The 17,928-nt window shown below is 40.2% G+C and overlaps 1 protein-coding gene and 1 pseudogene across 2 annotated transcripts in view; both read right to left on the reverse strand.

The window, feature by feature from the left end:
* Nucleotides 1–17,928, reverse strand: part of ANK2 (ankyrin 2) — a 248,589-nt gene that overhangs the window by 43,503 nt on the left and 187,158 nt on the right. For both annotated transcript variants that reach the window (XM_061192043.1, XM_061192042.1), the window contains exons 26-29: nt 6,172–6,396; nt 3,257–3,411; nt 514–725; nt 6–210 (exon numbers count right to left, since the gene is read on the reverse strand). In XM_061192043.1, coding sequence (XP_061048026.1) covers nt 6–210; nt 514–725; nt 3,257–3,411; nt 6,172–6,396 — 797 coding nt within the window. The remainder of the gene's footprint in view (nt 1–5; nt 211–513; nt 726–3,256; nt 3,412–6,171; nt 6,397–17,928) is intronic.
* Nucleotides 8,539–9,427, reverse strand: LOC133092596 (ER membrane protein complex subunit 3-like; annotated as a pseudogene).

Here is a 17,928-nt window from a genome sequence, read left to right on the forward strand (position 1 = left end):
CTCACCTGTGATGCTGCATAGTAATCTTAAGGTTGGTGCATCTCCCCCAAAACCATTCAACATGACATCACTTGAAGCTTTGGGGACAGGAATGGTCATGGTAATTGGCTTGTGAAATTTTCTTCTTCTAGGTTCCAAAGTGACTATAGGGCTGAAGGTAGCTTTGTTGCCTAGGATCTTCTTAACCAACTCACTGTGCATAGGTTGAGCCTTTTAAAAGAAAAAAAAAATTAAAATTAACAATATATCATTATATTCCATGTCAAATTTCTTAATGCATTGCTCTTTATTTCATAAATCAGTTTTCTGGCTTCAAATATGGCAACTGAAAGTTTACTACTGTTACCAAACACTCATCTAAAACTTTATGAGACATATGATCTCCTAGGGCAGCTTTTGCTCACCCAGGAATAATTTGATTCTTTAGCCATTTAATTCCCATTTGAAAAGTTGATTTTTAATCACTGGAATAAAATCCATGTTCGGTTAACTTGCATCTTGATGTGGGCATACCTGTAGGCCTACACGGATCCGCTTGGTTAGTGCCCCCTCTGGGAAGACGGCCTGCACCTGGGGTACCACTGTGCTGCTCAGCACGCCTCCCTCTGGGCCAATCAGGTTGCTGTCCTGTTTGATGCGAGACACCACTGCAAAGTACTGTGGGAAGTCACGGGTGATGATGCGGCAGATCCGTTTCTTTTCTAGGTCTTCCGGGCTATCCAGCACTGAGACAAGAAATGACCCATCTTCATATAGCAAGTATTTCCTTCTGAAAGCATTCTAGCAGACTCACTGGCATAGTTAATAGTGAACAGGTGTTGTAACAAAACACTTCCTTTTTTAAATAATAGGAAAATTTAAAAAGTAAGGCTATCCTAACAACACCAGAAAAACGACTGCAATCTTTCAAGACCTGTCAGCATTTAGCTGGCACATTTTCTCTCTTTGTGGAAACTAGGTCTTTCCAGGGCACTGTGAAAGAAAAGCATCTAGTTCCAGATGCGGTATTGCAGGGCTGCCTTTGTAAATGAGGGGGTTTGAGGGCAAACCTGGAATGAAAATGAACCTGTTCTATTCTCAGCTCAACATGATGGAGAGGAAATTTGTTATGGGCTCCTTTTCTTTGCAAATTTCAAAGTTAGCTCAAAAACCAGTTATTGTGGTTTTAAGAAGTAATACGGCCCTTTCAGTTCTCAGGGGAGCAGTGCAGGAATAAAATCTGTCTTGGAAAGGTAAGATTCGTGTTTGTGTGTTCATTCCAGTGGCATGGTTGTCTCTGAGATAATCACTGTGGATATTAAAAGAAAAATCAGTGACTATAAATTCAGGGTTTCAATATTCCTCTGAAACCATTAACTTACCAAACAGATCATCTAACATCAGGAGAATGGGATACTGGGCTCTTTATAAATTGTATTAGTGTAGATATGTAGGGCAATACAATAAATCTGACTGGTTTAAAATGCTGAACATTTGAACTAAGTGGATCACTGAATTTTAAGGGATTATGGAAATTTATTCATTTTTAGAAATCATTTACAATTCTTATAGAGGCATGAACTGCAACCATGTTTTTCTTAACTATTGAATATAACTAGATAGCAAAAGTCAGAAGTCCCAGGATCTGATCATTCATGATTGAAGATCGATGCATTGGCGAATACTAGCTTATACTTATAAAAGAACAGGTTACCACACATAATGAACATAAAAATATACAAATCCGATTCTCTGTTTTAAAATGAGCCTTTTACATATGTAAAAAGTTATAAGAGTGGGTCCCCGTCCAAGGACAAGATGGCAGTGTTAATGACAGGTAAATACTTCAGATGGAAATATCCTAAACTAAATGCAAGCAAAAGAAATGGTTTCAAGGAGTAGAAGCAGCTAAATACTGCACAGAACAAGCTTTATCAGTAAGAATCCTGATCTTTTCATCTTGCGTGGAAGACGCTGACCTACACATCTAGAAGGCATAATTTCCTCTTCCATCCACCTCTTGGATAGGGTAAGCCTGGCCTCTCTCCTTATTCAACCTCAGCAGGGTGCAGAAAGAAATGTTAGAGCAGCTGCTGTCAGGCTACACTTTACTATTCATGAGCCATACCTGAAGCTACAGCCGGTGGTCCTGGAAGACTGATAAAACTTGACAAACAGCCACACAGCTGTGTGTCTACCTCTGTGCAAACTCTGGTAGGCTCTTGGCACTTAGGCAAAGAACTTGCCCTATTTGTGTAGTTCCATAAAGTGCAACATATCTGCAGCTATCAGGACTGAGAGACCTCATCTCTGTGCAACCTTGGGAGGCCTAAGAATGAGCCACCTCCCTCTAGTCAAACTAAGATATTTCAACCTGGGGCTAAATGGCTTAAACTGGATTTGGGATTTACAGAGATTAAAGCCCTAATGAAAAATAAGTTCCTTAACTATATGTGTAGGTTTGTATATGAAATTCAACCCTAACTAACTCCCTGTTCAAATTATATATAAAGTGTGAGTGAACTTAATTTTCTTATCTCCTTAATAGAAAGTTAAAAATTATATTATCCTATAATGCAGTAGTTATGGTTATATGTAGGTTTTCCTTCAGAAAAGCTTAACACTTTTTATCAGTGTCTTAAATATCTAAACGTCCAAGTTCGGCATTTTTTAAAATCATGGATTTATTATCCAGTATCAGTTCATTTTGTTATGAAACAAAAATATCTATTCTATCTCACGTTTTAGAAAAGTTTGCACTAAAGATAGAGATGGGCTGTATCTCTTTATTAAAATGAAATATTTACTATTAACGACTTTATTTTCCCAAATGTAACAAAAGTAAGACTAGACAAATATATTGTATACTCCAATGCATCACCATTGGAACATACCGGAATACTTGCTGTGGTAAAATAACAAAGGGACACATTTGTTACTAAACCAAACTTGGGTCTGCTTACCCTTGTGCAGTAGAGCCAATCTATTGACACCAGGTTGTGGTGAAGGAAATTGTGGCGTTTATTGCAGGTGCCAAACAAGGAGTCTGGGCAGCTAATGCTCAAAAGACCCAGACTCCTTGTTTTGTACCTGCAATAAACACCGCACTTTCCTTCACCACAACCCGGGATCAGTAGATTGGCTTTACTGTGCAAGGGCGAGCAGACCCAAGCTGGATTAGGCAACACACACACACACACGCCCATAGGACATAAAGAAACGCATCATTATCATGCTTTCGCTTCAGAGTTCTTTTAAAACCTTTAATATGAAGTACCTTCATCCATGCCATTAAGGATTTCATTCAGTTCGTCTTCAGTGTATTCGCAGTAATGTTCTTTCCAGCTGTCCCCATTCTCACTACGCAGGACAACCAGTTCCCTCTCTTTTCCTCGAAGGGCAGCAAAATGAGGGATCTCCACGATCACAGGCCTGACACAGTAAGGCAGAACATTCAGTGTGGACAGGAGCTAACCAATAGCGAGACAAGCACCTTGACTCTGTCTGTTGCAAAGTGACCTGGAATTCTTCTCTTTCTGGGGACAGGGACCTAGTGGGCCATCCTCTGAAGCCCTGAGGCTAGCAAATGGTCCCGCGGTAGCTAGCACTTCACCTCAGGGGCACCAATCGTCAGGGCCATGCTGCTACCTTAAGCCAATGATGTTTCTCTGTGAGTGCATGTGGCATTCTGGAACTTCTCCTTTGATAAATGTAAGGATAACACATTTAACCAAAAGAAATGTACATGCATATCTATGAGGTGTGCCAATCTCTTAAAACGTTTTCTACAAGGTACAAAGTGACAAAATGGTTTAAGAGGGAAAATGGCTCATATGCTGCATAATTTGATGTGTTGTAAATGAGGAGATGTCAGAAAAGTCAACTACTTGGTAACTAGAAAGACATGCACTCATGGGATTTTTTTCCTTATATTTTCTCCATTCAAGAAAACAATAGGCATGTGTACACAGTGTGGCCCTAATCGAGCACCTCAGCAGGCAGCCCAATTTGTGTCCAATGCCTATTATATTCAGGATCCAGAACATGCACTGCCCTACTGTTTTTAGGTCGCTCTCAAAATTTAGAGAGGCTTTTTTCAGTCCAGGTTGCTTTGATACAGACTCCAAATTTATCATAATCACATCATAACTAGCACATAGTACAACTAGGTAGATCTCATGCTTTAAACGAAAATGAAGGTCACAGCACTTTAAGGGAAAAGATAGAAAAACATCACTCGAAAATAAAAGTCACATACCACAAGGGTCAGAAATGGTCCACTAAAGATAGGTTATACAGAATTTAAATCATAGAGAGGGACATGTCATGGGCACAATGACAAAGAGAGAAATCATATTGCAGAAGAAAGAGAAGAATGGGGGCCAGCAGCCATCAATTTGTTTTAAGTCACTCCTACCCAAGGAATTTGGTTCCAGGAGGCCCCAGCTGAAGGATGCGGCTGACCAAACTTTCTCCCTCATTAAGTGGGGGAGGAGCCGTTGGCAGGTGAAGTTTACTGAGTACATCCAAAGCAGCAGTGAAGGAAAGAACATAAGTAAGCTTCAGGTGTTGTTTTCCACAGAACCCCAGCATCACCAGCTGATGAACAGGGTGAAGTTTGGTTTCACACTGCATTTGGTTCTGCCCCCTCCATTGGTCACAAAGAGCAAGAACAGAGACCCAGAGTGTACAATGGAGGCGCGTGGAAGGAGGGAGCGTGGGGGTCGGATCTGTCCCTACTTAGGTTCACCGCCAGGGCATGAGCCAAAAAAGAAAAAAATATGCTCCACTGGAAAGACAGAGCTGTTGGGGATATAGTAAAAACTCTGACTCCATAGCAAGGCCAGAAGTTTTCATGGATATTCCTCAACAAATGTGACAAGTATTAAAAAGCTTACAACTACCTGCACATGAGGGAGGGGAAAGGACCTGGTACATACAGAATGAAAGGAACCACTGGGGAATTACTCCAACCATAATGGCATCTTCTGATGCAACCCAGAACTTCACAGGCTCCTTCTAAATCTCTGGTCTGTTTGATAGGAGGACATGGGGGGTGGTTTCCATAATTGGGAAATACAGACACACCCCTTTTCACGTGTGAACATAATTTGGAGCAACCTGTTAACAGTTTGCTCCAAATTACAAGGCTTTAGAACATTCCCTGGGTTCTAAAGCAAGAAATCCTCTCCCCAATATGACACTGGCAAAGCAAGAGTTCATGATTAATAGGATTTTCTCCCAGTTTTTGAGCACAAAGAGTTGATATGACAAGACTTAAATACAATTGATTTGTTTCAAAATATTTTGAAACTTGTCCCCCTCCAAAACTTCATCGTTTTGTCAGTTTTCAGCAGTAGCTACTCACTTCTTGGCATACTGAGATACCACTTAATATAATAGCAGCCATACAAACAAACAGAAGAAAGAAGAAATGTTTATTTCTGCTCAAAATTGCTAAAATGAGCATGGTGAAAGTTATTCTTGATTTGGTCTTCTTAATGAACACTATGCCTAAATAAAATGCCAGTATAATTATAAGACTCAAGGTAGCAATTTTGACAACAGAAAGGACAAATCACATAGACTAAATTTTTGGATGTTCTATAAAGAACACTGCTCTCCAAAGTGAAGATAATGATTCTGTTTTGTAACTATATAAGACTTTATGTTTGGAATAGACTAGTACAGTTGACCCTTGAACGACTAGGCAGGTCCACTTATGCCCTGATTTTTTTCAATAGTAAATATTACAGAACCACACGGGCCGACTCTAAGGTGTATGCAAAGTTTCGACTGTGTGGAGGGTCAGCACATCTAACCCCTGCATTGTTCAAGGGCCAACTGTATTTTTTTCTCTATGACTTCATCACTTAAATCTCAGATTAAAAAAATTCCTACTATCGACCAAAAAGATGATTATTCATATTGGGAGTCTAGCATGTACTATCACATTCAAAGAGAAAGAGTAATAGTTAACCTGAATGTTTAACCCATTAATGCCTTAAAATAAGAGGCATTTAAGTGGAGTCAAGCATTGAGGCATTACTTCCAATTCTTAAAAAAATTTCATAGGGGCCAATCTTCTTTCAAAATGTTTTGACGTACCTTTTTCCATTCCATCCTAGTGATTTCATGTGGAGGACACAAGCTCATCGGTGACTAAGTGGGAGGTTTATCAGAAACCCTTACCCAAGGAACTGAGCACCCGAAGGTCCGACTTCAATCAGGCGACTGGCCAGGCCTTCTCCTTCCACCATTGGAGGCATTGTCGCCAGTCTATGGCGTTTGACCAGTCGGCAGGTGACTCGTGTTGGGGCAGTACATTTCCGAGGCGGAATGATGATGCGGAGCCCATTGTGTCTGCATCCTCGCATAGCACCACCTCGGGCGTCCACCATAAAACTAACCAAGAAACTAAAAATTAAAATAGAAAATTAGATGTGTTTAGAAATATCAATGGCAGATAAACAAGCTTTGTCAAGTTATTTTTTTCCAATAATGCTCTGTTCTTAAAACATCTCTTTTTTATTTATATGCATGGTGGCCAAAAATTTGTCCTTAAAAGTTATTTTACTTTATACCAATGCCTTTATTTTAGTTTGGTTGTTGTTTTAATTTTTGTATTTTTTGATCTGTAACTAAAGAAGAGTTCTAATTTTTTTGATAATGGTAATATTAAATATAAATTGTAAATTAAAAATATATCCAATTGACTTAGAAAGTAGAATGAAATTACATAAAGAATATTGATGAGTTTCCTTTTGTTATAAATGCAAATACTTTTGCTTCCTTCTATGTGTGTCCTGAAAAATCCATATTTTGAAATAATATAAGGATAGAGCAGAGAGGAAAGACTAAATTGCAGCTTTTCTAAGTAAACTCAACTTGACTTTTAAAAATTACATCTTGTCCAGATCATTTTACTATAATTCTATGACTTAAAAAAATTCACAGGCCTTCTCCCAAGATCAAACCCATGTACATGCATCCTGCTCCAACATCGTCTTACCCAGGATGCAGGTTTTTAACTCATTACATTCTAAAAAAAAAGAGGAAAAGCAAAATAATCAAATGATTTGGATAGAACCAATTTACTGGTTAAAATGCACTTTTTCACTTCTTACGTAGAAATCTCTCTGCTATACCATTCTAATTGAAGGGGTAGATAGGAAACAAAGATTATAAATACCCTCTATTCTGGGTTTTGAAGTGGGAAAACCTGGGCTCATGCTAATGGAGGATATCTGTGTATCATGATTTTCCCCAAATTATAATAAATTGAATATGGAAAGTCATAGGTAGTAATTTAGAAATGTAAAGGCATCTCTATTATTTTTGCTCCTTTTTTGCTAAGCTAATTACTTGTAAATAGGGGAATAATGATCCAAGGTGACTTGGTTTGTTTATTTTAAGTGTACCAAGAGAAAGGGTTTGTCTTAGCTTTCAAGTTGTTTCCTTTGGGCTGTTTCTGCAGCTTAGTTTGAGTTCTTCTCACTATGTTAGTGTAACACTCATTAAAGACTTGGAAGCATGCACTTTGTCAAGGAGGAAAAATTAAACCAGGCAATCTGATGGTCATACACATGTACACAAAGACACACACAGTGTGCACACCCTTACACAAATAACATTACTGTCTTTCCCAATTCTTACATTTGCAAGCTTTTTATACCAAAACAGAAAGAGGAAAGCACCATATAGGTGTATTATGGATCTACTGATAGCTTAACCAGCACAGAACTATACCAGATTCATCACACTTAGATATTGCATCCATGACAACATGTAAAACATTTCAAAGGTGTATCATCAAAGTAAGTTATGGGATAGAAACACAATACATTTATGTTATTTTTAGATAAGTGAAGGAAAAATACCTTAGCATCCTCTTCATAGCAGAACACAACGCATTAAGCATGCTATTAAACAGAACCCTTGTTGCTAGTAATACAAATGGATGTGAAGGAGCCCAGAGTGCCTGTCTGAAGCAGGTCGTGCAGGATGAGACCATGAGAAGAGGCGACACACTTCTTCCCATATGCAGGAGCCAGTCTAGACCTACCAATTCATACCCAGTCCTCTAAGTTTTTAGTATGGGGTACAAACTGGGGAGTATAATCAACAGTTAAATCCTGAAGTGTGGATATTTCTGGTCTTTATCAAATCACAATGAGAAAATGTTGGCTGCTTTTCTTATTACTAGCGTTTAAGTAGGAATTCTTTTTTTTTTTTTTTTTTTTTTTGGATCCCAAGAAAACAGGAGTTCACTGTGGTTTAGAATTCAGAATGACTGTACATAATAGTTAGGTTTAACTGACAACACTTTTTCTGAAATTTCTGAATTTTTGCTAAGTTTTATATATTATCACTAGCTTGAGTTCCCCCCTCTCTCTTACTTTTATTACTAGAGTCACCAGAAGGAAAATTTAAAATATTTCAAAAATAGCTGTTTCTGGGCAAGTCACCCAGCACACACTCTTCATGTTTCCTCTGATCTCAAACATAAAGGGGAACCCGGCTCAGACAAGAACAATCCTTGCTGCACACCCGCCGGCTCATGCATCCCCCTTTTTATTCCAAGAGGCTCCAGCTCAAACAAAAGTTACAAGGTTAAGCGCTACTCCGAGTTCCTGACACAGCTAACCCCTGCTTCGCCTTCAAAAAAATAGATGTCTGTAATTCCTTTTTGAACATGGCTTCGAAGTGGAGGTCTTTGGCCATGAGCTCCTTTCTGACACCATCTAGTGCCCACTGGTGGTCCGTCAGCTCCAAAGCTTCCCACTCTGTCTTAAAAGCTTTGTTGGTGTCTGCGGGCATGGCCATGGCTGCTCCAGTCATCTGTTCCTGCATTATCCGTGATTGGTCAGCAGCATTATCTTGGCCCAAAATCACAGAGTAAATGTTCCAAAGCCCAAAGAAACTGAGGAAATACCAGGATGCAGAACTCACCCAGGAGGCATCTAATGTGAGTAGTTCAATTTCTTGCTGTAGCATAGGCTTAAAACAGAGGGTCAGTGGAAACAGGACCCTGGTTATGACAAAGCCTGAAAATGTCATGTTGATCCATCCACCAATAAGAATCATAGGGAGGACATTTGTGACATTGCCTTTCATCATGTTGGTGAGCATAGTGGAATCAGTCATAGGAGAAGGAGGCACAACCTTCCTTTTAGTTTTTTGAAAAAAACCCATCCTCTGGGTTGTTGAAGTAATATTTTCGTGTCAGGAAAGACTGCTTGGGAATGTATTTTTCATTTTCGCTGAGGACTCTGCTTCAAATTAGGACTTGACTGTCGGAGACTTATTCCTGGGTGAGCTTCTTGTCACTCTGCAGCAGGATGGACATGTAGTGGCAAATCATGCCCATGAAGAAGGTGATGATAACGATGGGCAGGACCACCCAGAGGCAGATGTTGGAGTCGAGCAGCAGCTCCGGCCCTGCCATTTTCACAGAGAGCCGGCTCCTGGCCGGCTGTGGCCGGGTTGATCTTCACCAGGGTGCAGGTTGCGGGGCTCCTCATCAAGTTCGCCTCCGGGCCTTCTCATGACCCTCAGCCAGGTGAGCCTGGGACAAAACCACAGCCTCAGCCCTTGCGCCCTACCCACCGCCGGGCCATCAGGCCACCCACTAAGTAGGAATTCTTAAAAAATTATTTTCGGGGGAGTCGGAGAAGATGGCGGAAGAGTAAGACGCGGAGATCACCATCCTCCCCACAGATACATCAGAAATACATCTACACGTGGAACTGCTCCTATAGAACACTCACTGAACGCTGGCAGAAGACCTCAGACCTCCCAAAAGGCAAGAAACTCCCCACGTACTTGGGTAGTGCAAAAGAAAAAAGAAAAAACAGAGACAAAAGAATAGGGACAGGACCTGCACCAGTGGGAGGGAGCTGTGAAGGAGGAAAGGTTTCCACACACTAGGAAGCCCCTTCGCGGGAGGAGACGGCGGGTGGCAGAGGGGGGAAGCTTCAGAGCCACGGAGGAGAGCACAGCAACAGGGGTGCGGAGGGCAAAGCGGAGAGATGCCCGCACAGAGGATCGGTGCCGACCAGCACTCATCAGCCCGAGAGGCCTGTCTGCTCACCCGCCGGGGCGGGCAGGGGCTGGGAGCTGAGGCTCGGGCTCCGGAGGTCAGATCCCAGGGAGAGGACTGGGATTGGCAGTGTGAACACAGCCTGAAGGGGCTAGTGCGCCACAGCTAGCCGGGAGGGAGTCTGGGAAAAAGTCTGGACCTGCCGAAGAGGCAAGAGACTTTTTCTTCCCTCTTTGTTTCCTGGTGTGCGAGGAGAGGGGATTAAGAGCGCCGCTTAAAGGAGCTCCAGAGACGGGCGTGAGCCGCGGCTATCAGCATGGAACCCAGAGATGGGCATGGGATGCTAAGGCTGCTACTGCCACCACCAAGAAGCCTGTGTGTGAGCACAGGTCACTATCTACACCTCCCCTCCCGGGAGCCTGTGCAGCCCGCCACTGCCAGGGTCCCGTGATCCAGGGACAACTTCCCCGGGAGAACGCACGGCACGCCTCAGGCTTGTGCAATGTCACGCCGGCCTCTGCCGCTGCAGGCTCGCCCCACATCCGTACCCCTCCCTCCTCCCGGCCTCAGTGAGCCAGAGCCCCCGAATCAGCTGTTCCTTTAACCCCGTCCTGTTTGAGTGAAGAACAGATGCCCTCAGGCGACCTACACGCAGAGGCAGGGCCAAATCCAAAGCTGAACCCCAGGAGCTGTGCGAACACAGAAAGGGATATCTCTCCCAGCAGCCTCAGGAGCAGCGGATTAAATCTCCACAATCAACTTGATGTACCCTGCATCTGTGGAATACCTGAATAGACAACGAATCATCCCAAATTGAGGAGGTGGACTTTGGGAGCAAGATATATTATTTTTTCCCCTTTTCCTCTTTTTGTGAGTGTGTATGTGTATGCTTCTGTGGGAGATGTTGTCTGTATAGCTTGGCCTTCACCATTTGTCCTAGGGTTATGTCCGCCCATTTTTGTTTTTGTTTTTTTTTTTTACTTTAAAAAAATTTTTTTTTAATAATTATTTTTTATTTTTTATTTTAATAACTTTATTCTATTTTATCTTTATTTTATTTCATTTTATCCTCTTTCTTTCTTTCCTTCTATATTTTCTCCCTTTTATTCTGAGCCGTGTGGATGAAAGGCTCTTGGTGCTCCAGCCAGGCATCAGTGCTGTGCCCCTGAGGTGGGAGAGCCAACTTCAGGACACTGGTCCACAAGAGACCTCCCAGCTCCACGTAATATCAAACAGCAAAAATCATCCAGAGATCTCCATCTCAACACCAACACCCAGCTTCACTCAACGACCAGTAAACTACAGTGCTGGACACCCTATGCCAAACAACTCGCAAGACAGGAACACAACCCAACCCATTAGCAGAGAGGCTGCCTAAAATCATAATAAGGCCACAGACACCCCAAAACACACCACCAGACGTGGACCTGCCCACCAGAAAGACAAGATCCAGCCTCATCCACCAGAACACAGGCACTAGTCCCCTCCACTAGGAAGCCTACACAACCCACTGAAGCAACCTTAGCCACTGGGGACAGGCACCAAAAACAACGGGAACTACGAACCGGCAGCCTGCGAAAAGGAGACCCCAAATACAGTAAGATAAGCAAAATGAGAAGACAGAAAAACACACAGCAGATGAAGGAGCAAGGTAAAAACCCACCAGACCTAACAAATGAAGAGGAAATAGGCAGTCTACCTGAAAAAGAATTCAGAATAATGATAGTAAAGATGATCCAAAATCTTGGAAATAGAATAGAGAAAACGCAAGAAACATTTAACAAGGACCTAGAAGAACTAAAGAGCAAACAAACAATGATGAACAACACAATAAATGAAATTAGAAATACTCTAGAAGGGATCAATAGTAGAATAACTGAGGCAGAAGAACGGATAAGTGACCTGGAAGATCAAATAGTGGAAATAACTACCGCAGAGCAGAATAAAGAAAAAAGAATGAAAAGAATTGAGGACAGACTCAGAGACCTCTGGGACAACATTAAACGCACCAACATTCGAATTATAGGGGTCCCAGAAGAAGAAGAGAAAAAGAAAGGGACTGAGAAAATATTTGAAGAGATTATAGTTGAAAACTTCCCTAATATGGGAAAGGAAATAGTTAATCAAGTCCAGGGAAGCACAGAGAGTCCCATACATGATAAATCCAAGGAGAAACACGCCAAGACACATATTAATCAAACTATCAAAAATTAAATACAAAGAAAACATATTAAAAGCAGCAAGGGAAAAACAACAAATAACACACAAGGGAATCCCCATTAGGTTAACAGCTGATCTTTCAGCAGAAACTCTGCAAGCCAGAAAGGAGTGGCAGGACATATTTAAAGTGATGAAGGAGAAAAAAACCTACAACCAAGATTACTCTACCCAGCAAGGATCTCATTCAGATTTGATGGAGAAATTAAAACCTTTACAGACAAGCAAAAGCTGAGAGAGTTCAGCACCACCAAACCAGCTTTACAACAAATGCTAAAGAAAGTTCTCTAGGCAAGAAACACAAGAAAAGGAAAAGACCTATAATAACAAACCCAAAACAATTAAGAAATGGGAATAGGAAGATACATATCAATAATTACCTTAAATGTAAATGGATTAAATGCTCCCACCAAAAGACACAGACTGGCTGAATGGATACAAAAACAAGACCCGTATATATGCTGTTTACAAGAGACCCACTTCAGACCTAGGGACACATACAGACTGAAAGTGAGGGGATGGAAAAAGATATTCCATGCAAATGGAAATCAAAAGAAAGCTGGAGTAGCAACTCTCATATCTGACAAAATAGACTTTAAAACAAAGACTATTAAAAGAGACAAAGAAGGACACTACATAAAGATCAAGGGATCGATCCAAGAAGAAGATATAACAATTGTAAATATTTATGCACCCAACATAGGAGCACCTCAATACATAAGGCAAATACTAACAGCCATAAAAGGGGAAATCGACAGCAACACAATCATAGTAGAGGACTTTAACACCCCACTTTCACCAATGGACACATCATCCAAAATGAAAATAAATAAGGAAGCAAAAGCTTTAAATGATACATTAAACAAGATGGACTTAATTGATATTTATAGGACATTCCATCCAAAAACAACAGAATACACATTTTTCTCAAGTGCTCATGGAACATTCTTCAGGACAGATCATATCTTGGGTCACAAATCAAGCCTTGGTAAATTTAAGAAAATTGAAATCGTATCAAGTATCTTTTCCGACCACAACGCTATGAGACTAGATATCAATTACAGGAAAAGATCTGTAAAAAATATAAACACATGGAGGCTAAACAATACACTACTTAATAACCAAGTGATCACTGAAGAAATCAAAGAGGAAATCAAAAAATACCTAGAAACAAATGACAATGGAGACACAATGACCCAAAACCTATGGGATGCAGCAAAAGCAGTTCTAAGAGGGAAGTTTATAGCAATACAATCCTACCTTTAGAAACAGGAAACATCTCAAATAAACAACTTAACCTACGCCTAAAGCAATTAGAGAAAGAAGAACAAAAAAACCCCTAAGTTAGCAGAAGGAAAGAAATCATAAAGATCAGATCAGAAATAAATGAAAAAGAAATGAAGGAAACGATAGCAAAGATCAATAAGACTAAAAGCTGGTTCTTGGAGAAGAACCTGCCGAGACTGAACCAGGAAGAAATAGAAAATATGAGCAGACCAATCACAAGCACTGAAATTGAAACTGTGATTAAAAATCTTCCAAAAAACAAAAGCCCAGGACCAGATGGCTTCACAGGTGAATTCTATCAAACATTTAGAGAAGAGCTAACACCTATCCTTCTCAAACTCTTCCAAAATATTGCAGAGGGAGGAACACTCCCAAACTCATTCTACGAGGCCACCATCACCATGATAGCAAAACCAGACAAAGATGTCACAAAGAAAGAAAACTACAGGCCAATATCACTGATGAACATAGATGCAAGAATCCTCAACAAAATACTAGCAAACAGAATCCAACAGCACATTAAAAGGATCATACACCATGATCAAGTGGGGTTTATTCCAGGAATGCAAGGATTCTTCAATATACGCAAATCAATCAATGTGATACACCATATTAAAAAATTGAAGGAGAAAAACCATATGATCATCTCAATCGATGCAGAGAAACTTTCGACAAAATTCAACACCAATTTATGATAAAAACCCTGCAGAAAGTAGGCATAGAAGGAACTTTCCTCAACATAATAAAGGCCATATATGACAAACCCACAGCCAACATCGTCCTCAATGGTGAAAAACTGAAACCATTTCCACTAAGATCAGGAACAAGACAAGGTTGCCCACTCTCACCACTATTATTCAACATAGTTTTGGAAGTTTTAGCCACAGCAATCAGAGAAGAAAAAGAAATAAAAGGAATCCAAATCGGAAAAGAAGAAGTAAAGCTGTCACTGTTTGAAGATGTCATGATACTATACACAGAGAATCCTAAAGATGCTACCAGAAAACTACTAGAGCTAATCAATGAATTTCGTAAAGTAGCAGGATACAAAGTTAATGCACAGAAATCTCTGGCATTGCTATACACTAATGATGAAAAACCTGAAAGTGAAATTAAGAAAACACTCCCATTTACCACTGCCACAAAAAGAATAAAATATCTAGGAATAAACCTACCTAAGGAGACAAAAGACCTGTGTGCAGAAAATTATAAGACACTGATGAAAGAAATTAAAGATGATACAAATAGATGGAGAGATATACCATGTTCTTTGATTGGAAGAATCAACTTTGTGAAAATGACTCTACTACCCAAAGCAATCTACAGATTCAATGCAATCCCTATCAAACTACCACTGGCATTTTTCACAGAACTAGAACAAAAAATTTCACAATTTGTATGGAAACACAAAAGACCCTGAATAGCCAAAGCAATCTTGAGAATGAAAAATGGAGCTGGAGGAATCAGGCTCCCTGACTTCAGACTATACTACAAAGCTACAGTAATCAAGACAGTATGGTACTGGCACAAAAACAGAAATATAGATCAATGGAACAGGATAGAAAGCCCAGAGATAAACCCACGCACATATGGTCACCTTATCTTTGATAAAGGAGGCAAGAATATACAGGGGAGAAAAGACAGCCTCTTCAATAAGTGGTGCTGGGAAAACTGGACAGCTACATGTAAAAGTATGAAATCAGAGCACTCCCTAACACCATACACAAAAATAAACTCAAAATGGATTAAAGACCTAAATGTAAGGCCAGACACTATAAAACTCTTAGAGGAAAACATAGGCAGAACACTCTATGACATAAATCACAGCAAGATCCTTTTTGACCCACCTCCTAGAGAAATGGAAATAAAAACAAAAATAAACAAATGGGACCTAATGAAACTTAAAAGCTTTTGCACAGCAAAGGAAACCATAAACAAGACCAAAAGGCAACCCTCAGAATGGGAGAAAATATTTGCAAATGAAGCAACTGACAAAGGATTAATCTCCAAGATTTACAAGCAGCTCATGCAGCTCAATAACAAAAAAACAAACAACCCAATCCAAAAATGGACAGAAGACCTAAATAGACATTTCTCCAAAGAAGATATACAGATTGCCAACAAACACATGAAAGAATGCTCAACATCATTAATCATTAGAGAAATGCAAATCAAAACTACAATGAGATATCATCTCACACCAGTCAGATTGGCCATCATCAAAAAATCTAGAAACAGTAAATGCTGGAGAGGGTGTGGAGAAAAGGGAATACTTTTGCACTGTTGGTGGGAATGTAAATTGATACAGCCACTATGGAGAACAGTATGGAGGTTCCTTAGAAAACTAAAAATAGAACTACCATACGACCCAGCAATCCCACTACTGGGCATATACCCTGAGAAAACCATAATTCAGAAAGAGTCATGTACCTAAATGTTCATTGCAGCTCTATTTACAATAGCCAGGACATGGAAGCAACCTACGTGTCCATCAACAGAAGAATGGATAAAGAAGATGTCGCACATATATACAATGGAATATTACTCCGGCATAAAAAGAAATGAAATTGAGATATTTGTAGTGAGGTGGATGGACCTAGAGTCTGTCATGCAGAGTGAAGTAAGTCAGAAAGAGAAAAACAAATACCATATGCTAACACATATATATGGAATCTAAGAAGAAAAAAAAAAAGGTCATGAATAACCTAGGGGTAAGACGGGAATAAAGACACAGACCTACTAGAGAATGGACTTGAGGATATGGGGAGGGGGAAGGGTAAGCTGTGACAAAGTGAGAGAGTGCCATGGACATATATACACTACCAAATGTAAAATAGATAGCTAGTGGGAAGCAGCCGCATAGCACAGGGAGATCACCTCGGTGGTTTGTGACCACCTAGAGGGGTGGGATAGGGAGGGTGGGAGGGAGGGAGATGCAAGAGGGAAGAGATATGGGAACATATGCATATGTATAACTGATTCACTTTGTTATAAAGCAGAAACTAACACACCATCGTAAAGCAATTATACTCCAATAAAGATGTTAAAAAAAAATTATTTTCTATTTGCTTTTTAAAATGCACTATTGCTCAAAAGAATGAGAGAACTGGTAACGCTTCTAGATGACTATAAAGGTTTCTTTTCCATTTTACTATTTTCTTTTGACTATGATATTTATGTTGATTTTTATAAAAACCAGAAAAAAGTGACTTAAGTTTCAACCAGTGCTGTTCCAAATTCATTGCTACATTTCTGACTTTCTCTACTTTCTCTGATTTTGTTTCATCTTTTGAATACTAGCAGCACTGGTGAAGAACAGGGACTCAAACTAGTAAGGAACTATAATACATCTGCTTAATATTATCAATGTTCAATACTATTTGTACCATTTGAAGGCATTTAGGGAATTTCCCAGTTCATGTTACATGCTGTTATATTTCCACTATGTTTATTCCAGTGATGGCTTAGGGCCTATATAACATCTCCATTTAGAATATCTTCTAGAGGTGCATTCTCTAAGGCAGGGGTCCCCAACCCCTGGGCCATGAACCGATATCTGTCCATGGCTTGTTAGGAACCAGGCCGCACAGCAGGAGGTGAGCGGGGGGCAAATGAGTGAAGTTTCATCTGTATTTACAGCCGCTCCCCATCGCTCGCATTACTGCCTGAGCTCTGCCTCCTGTCAGCATTATGGTGAGCTGTATAATTATTTCATTATATATTACAATGTAATAATAATAGAAATAAAGGGCACAATAAATGTAATGCACTTGAATCATCCCAAAACCATCCCCCTGACCACTGGCTGTGGAAAAACTGTCTTCCATGAAACTGGTCCCTGGTGCCAAAAACGTTAGAGACCGCTGCTCTAAGAAATGAATTGAAGTAGCTATGTTCTTGGCTGTAACAATGTTAAAGTAACTATATGTTTGATTACTTTCTCTGATTTTGTGTCATTGACTGATCCTTTTAAAATTGTCTTTTGTTCTCATTTACTCCATAATTTCCACACCCCTTTTCATGCAACAATTTGTTACCCTCCTAGTAAATGCCAGGTGCCCTGCTAGGAACTGAGTGAGAATACAGAAAGTAAAGATGTAGTTGTTGCTGCCAAGATGCTCACAGTCTAAGCCCCAAATGTCACATGATGGTTTCACTTACTCAGAATCACTTACTTTCCTGGTCAATGAGAAATGAATTAAACCATATATAGGAGCCATATCAGTCCCACAATGGCAGTGACCTTGTTCTCCATATTTCTTCCTGTGTCCCCCCAGTGCCTAGCACAATGTAAACAGAGCACATAGTAGGTAGTTAATTAATAATTGTTGAATAGTGAATGAATGGAAGAGTGAAAATGGTAAGTTGTGAGAAGCTGTATATGTTTATTTCTAATTGAGAAG

The sequence above is a fragment of the Eubalaena glacialis genome, chromosome 5 (genome assembly GCF_028564815.1).
Source record: "Eubalaena glacialis isolate mEubGla1 chromosome 5, mEubGla1.1.hap2.+ XY, whole genome shotgun sequence".
NCBI classification, from domain to species: domain Eukaryota; kingdom Metazoa; phylum Chordata; class Mammalia; order Artiodactyla; family Balaenidae; genus Eubalaena; species Eubalaena glacialis.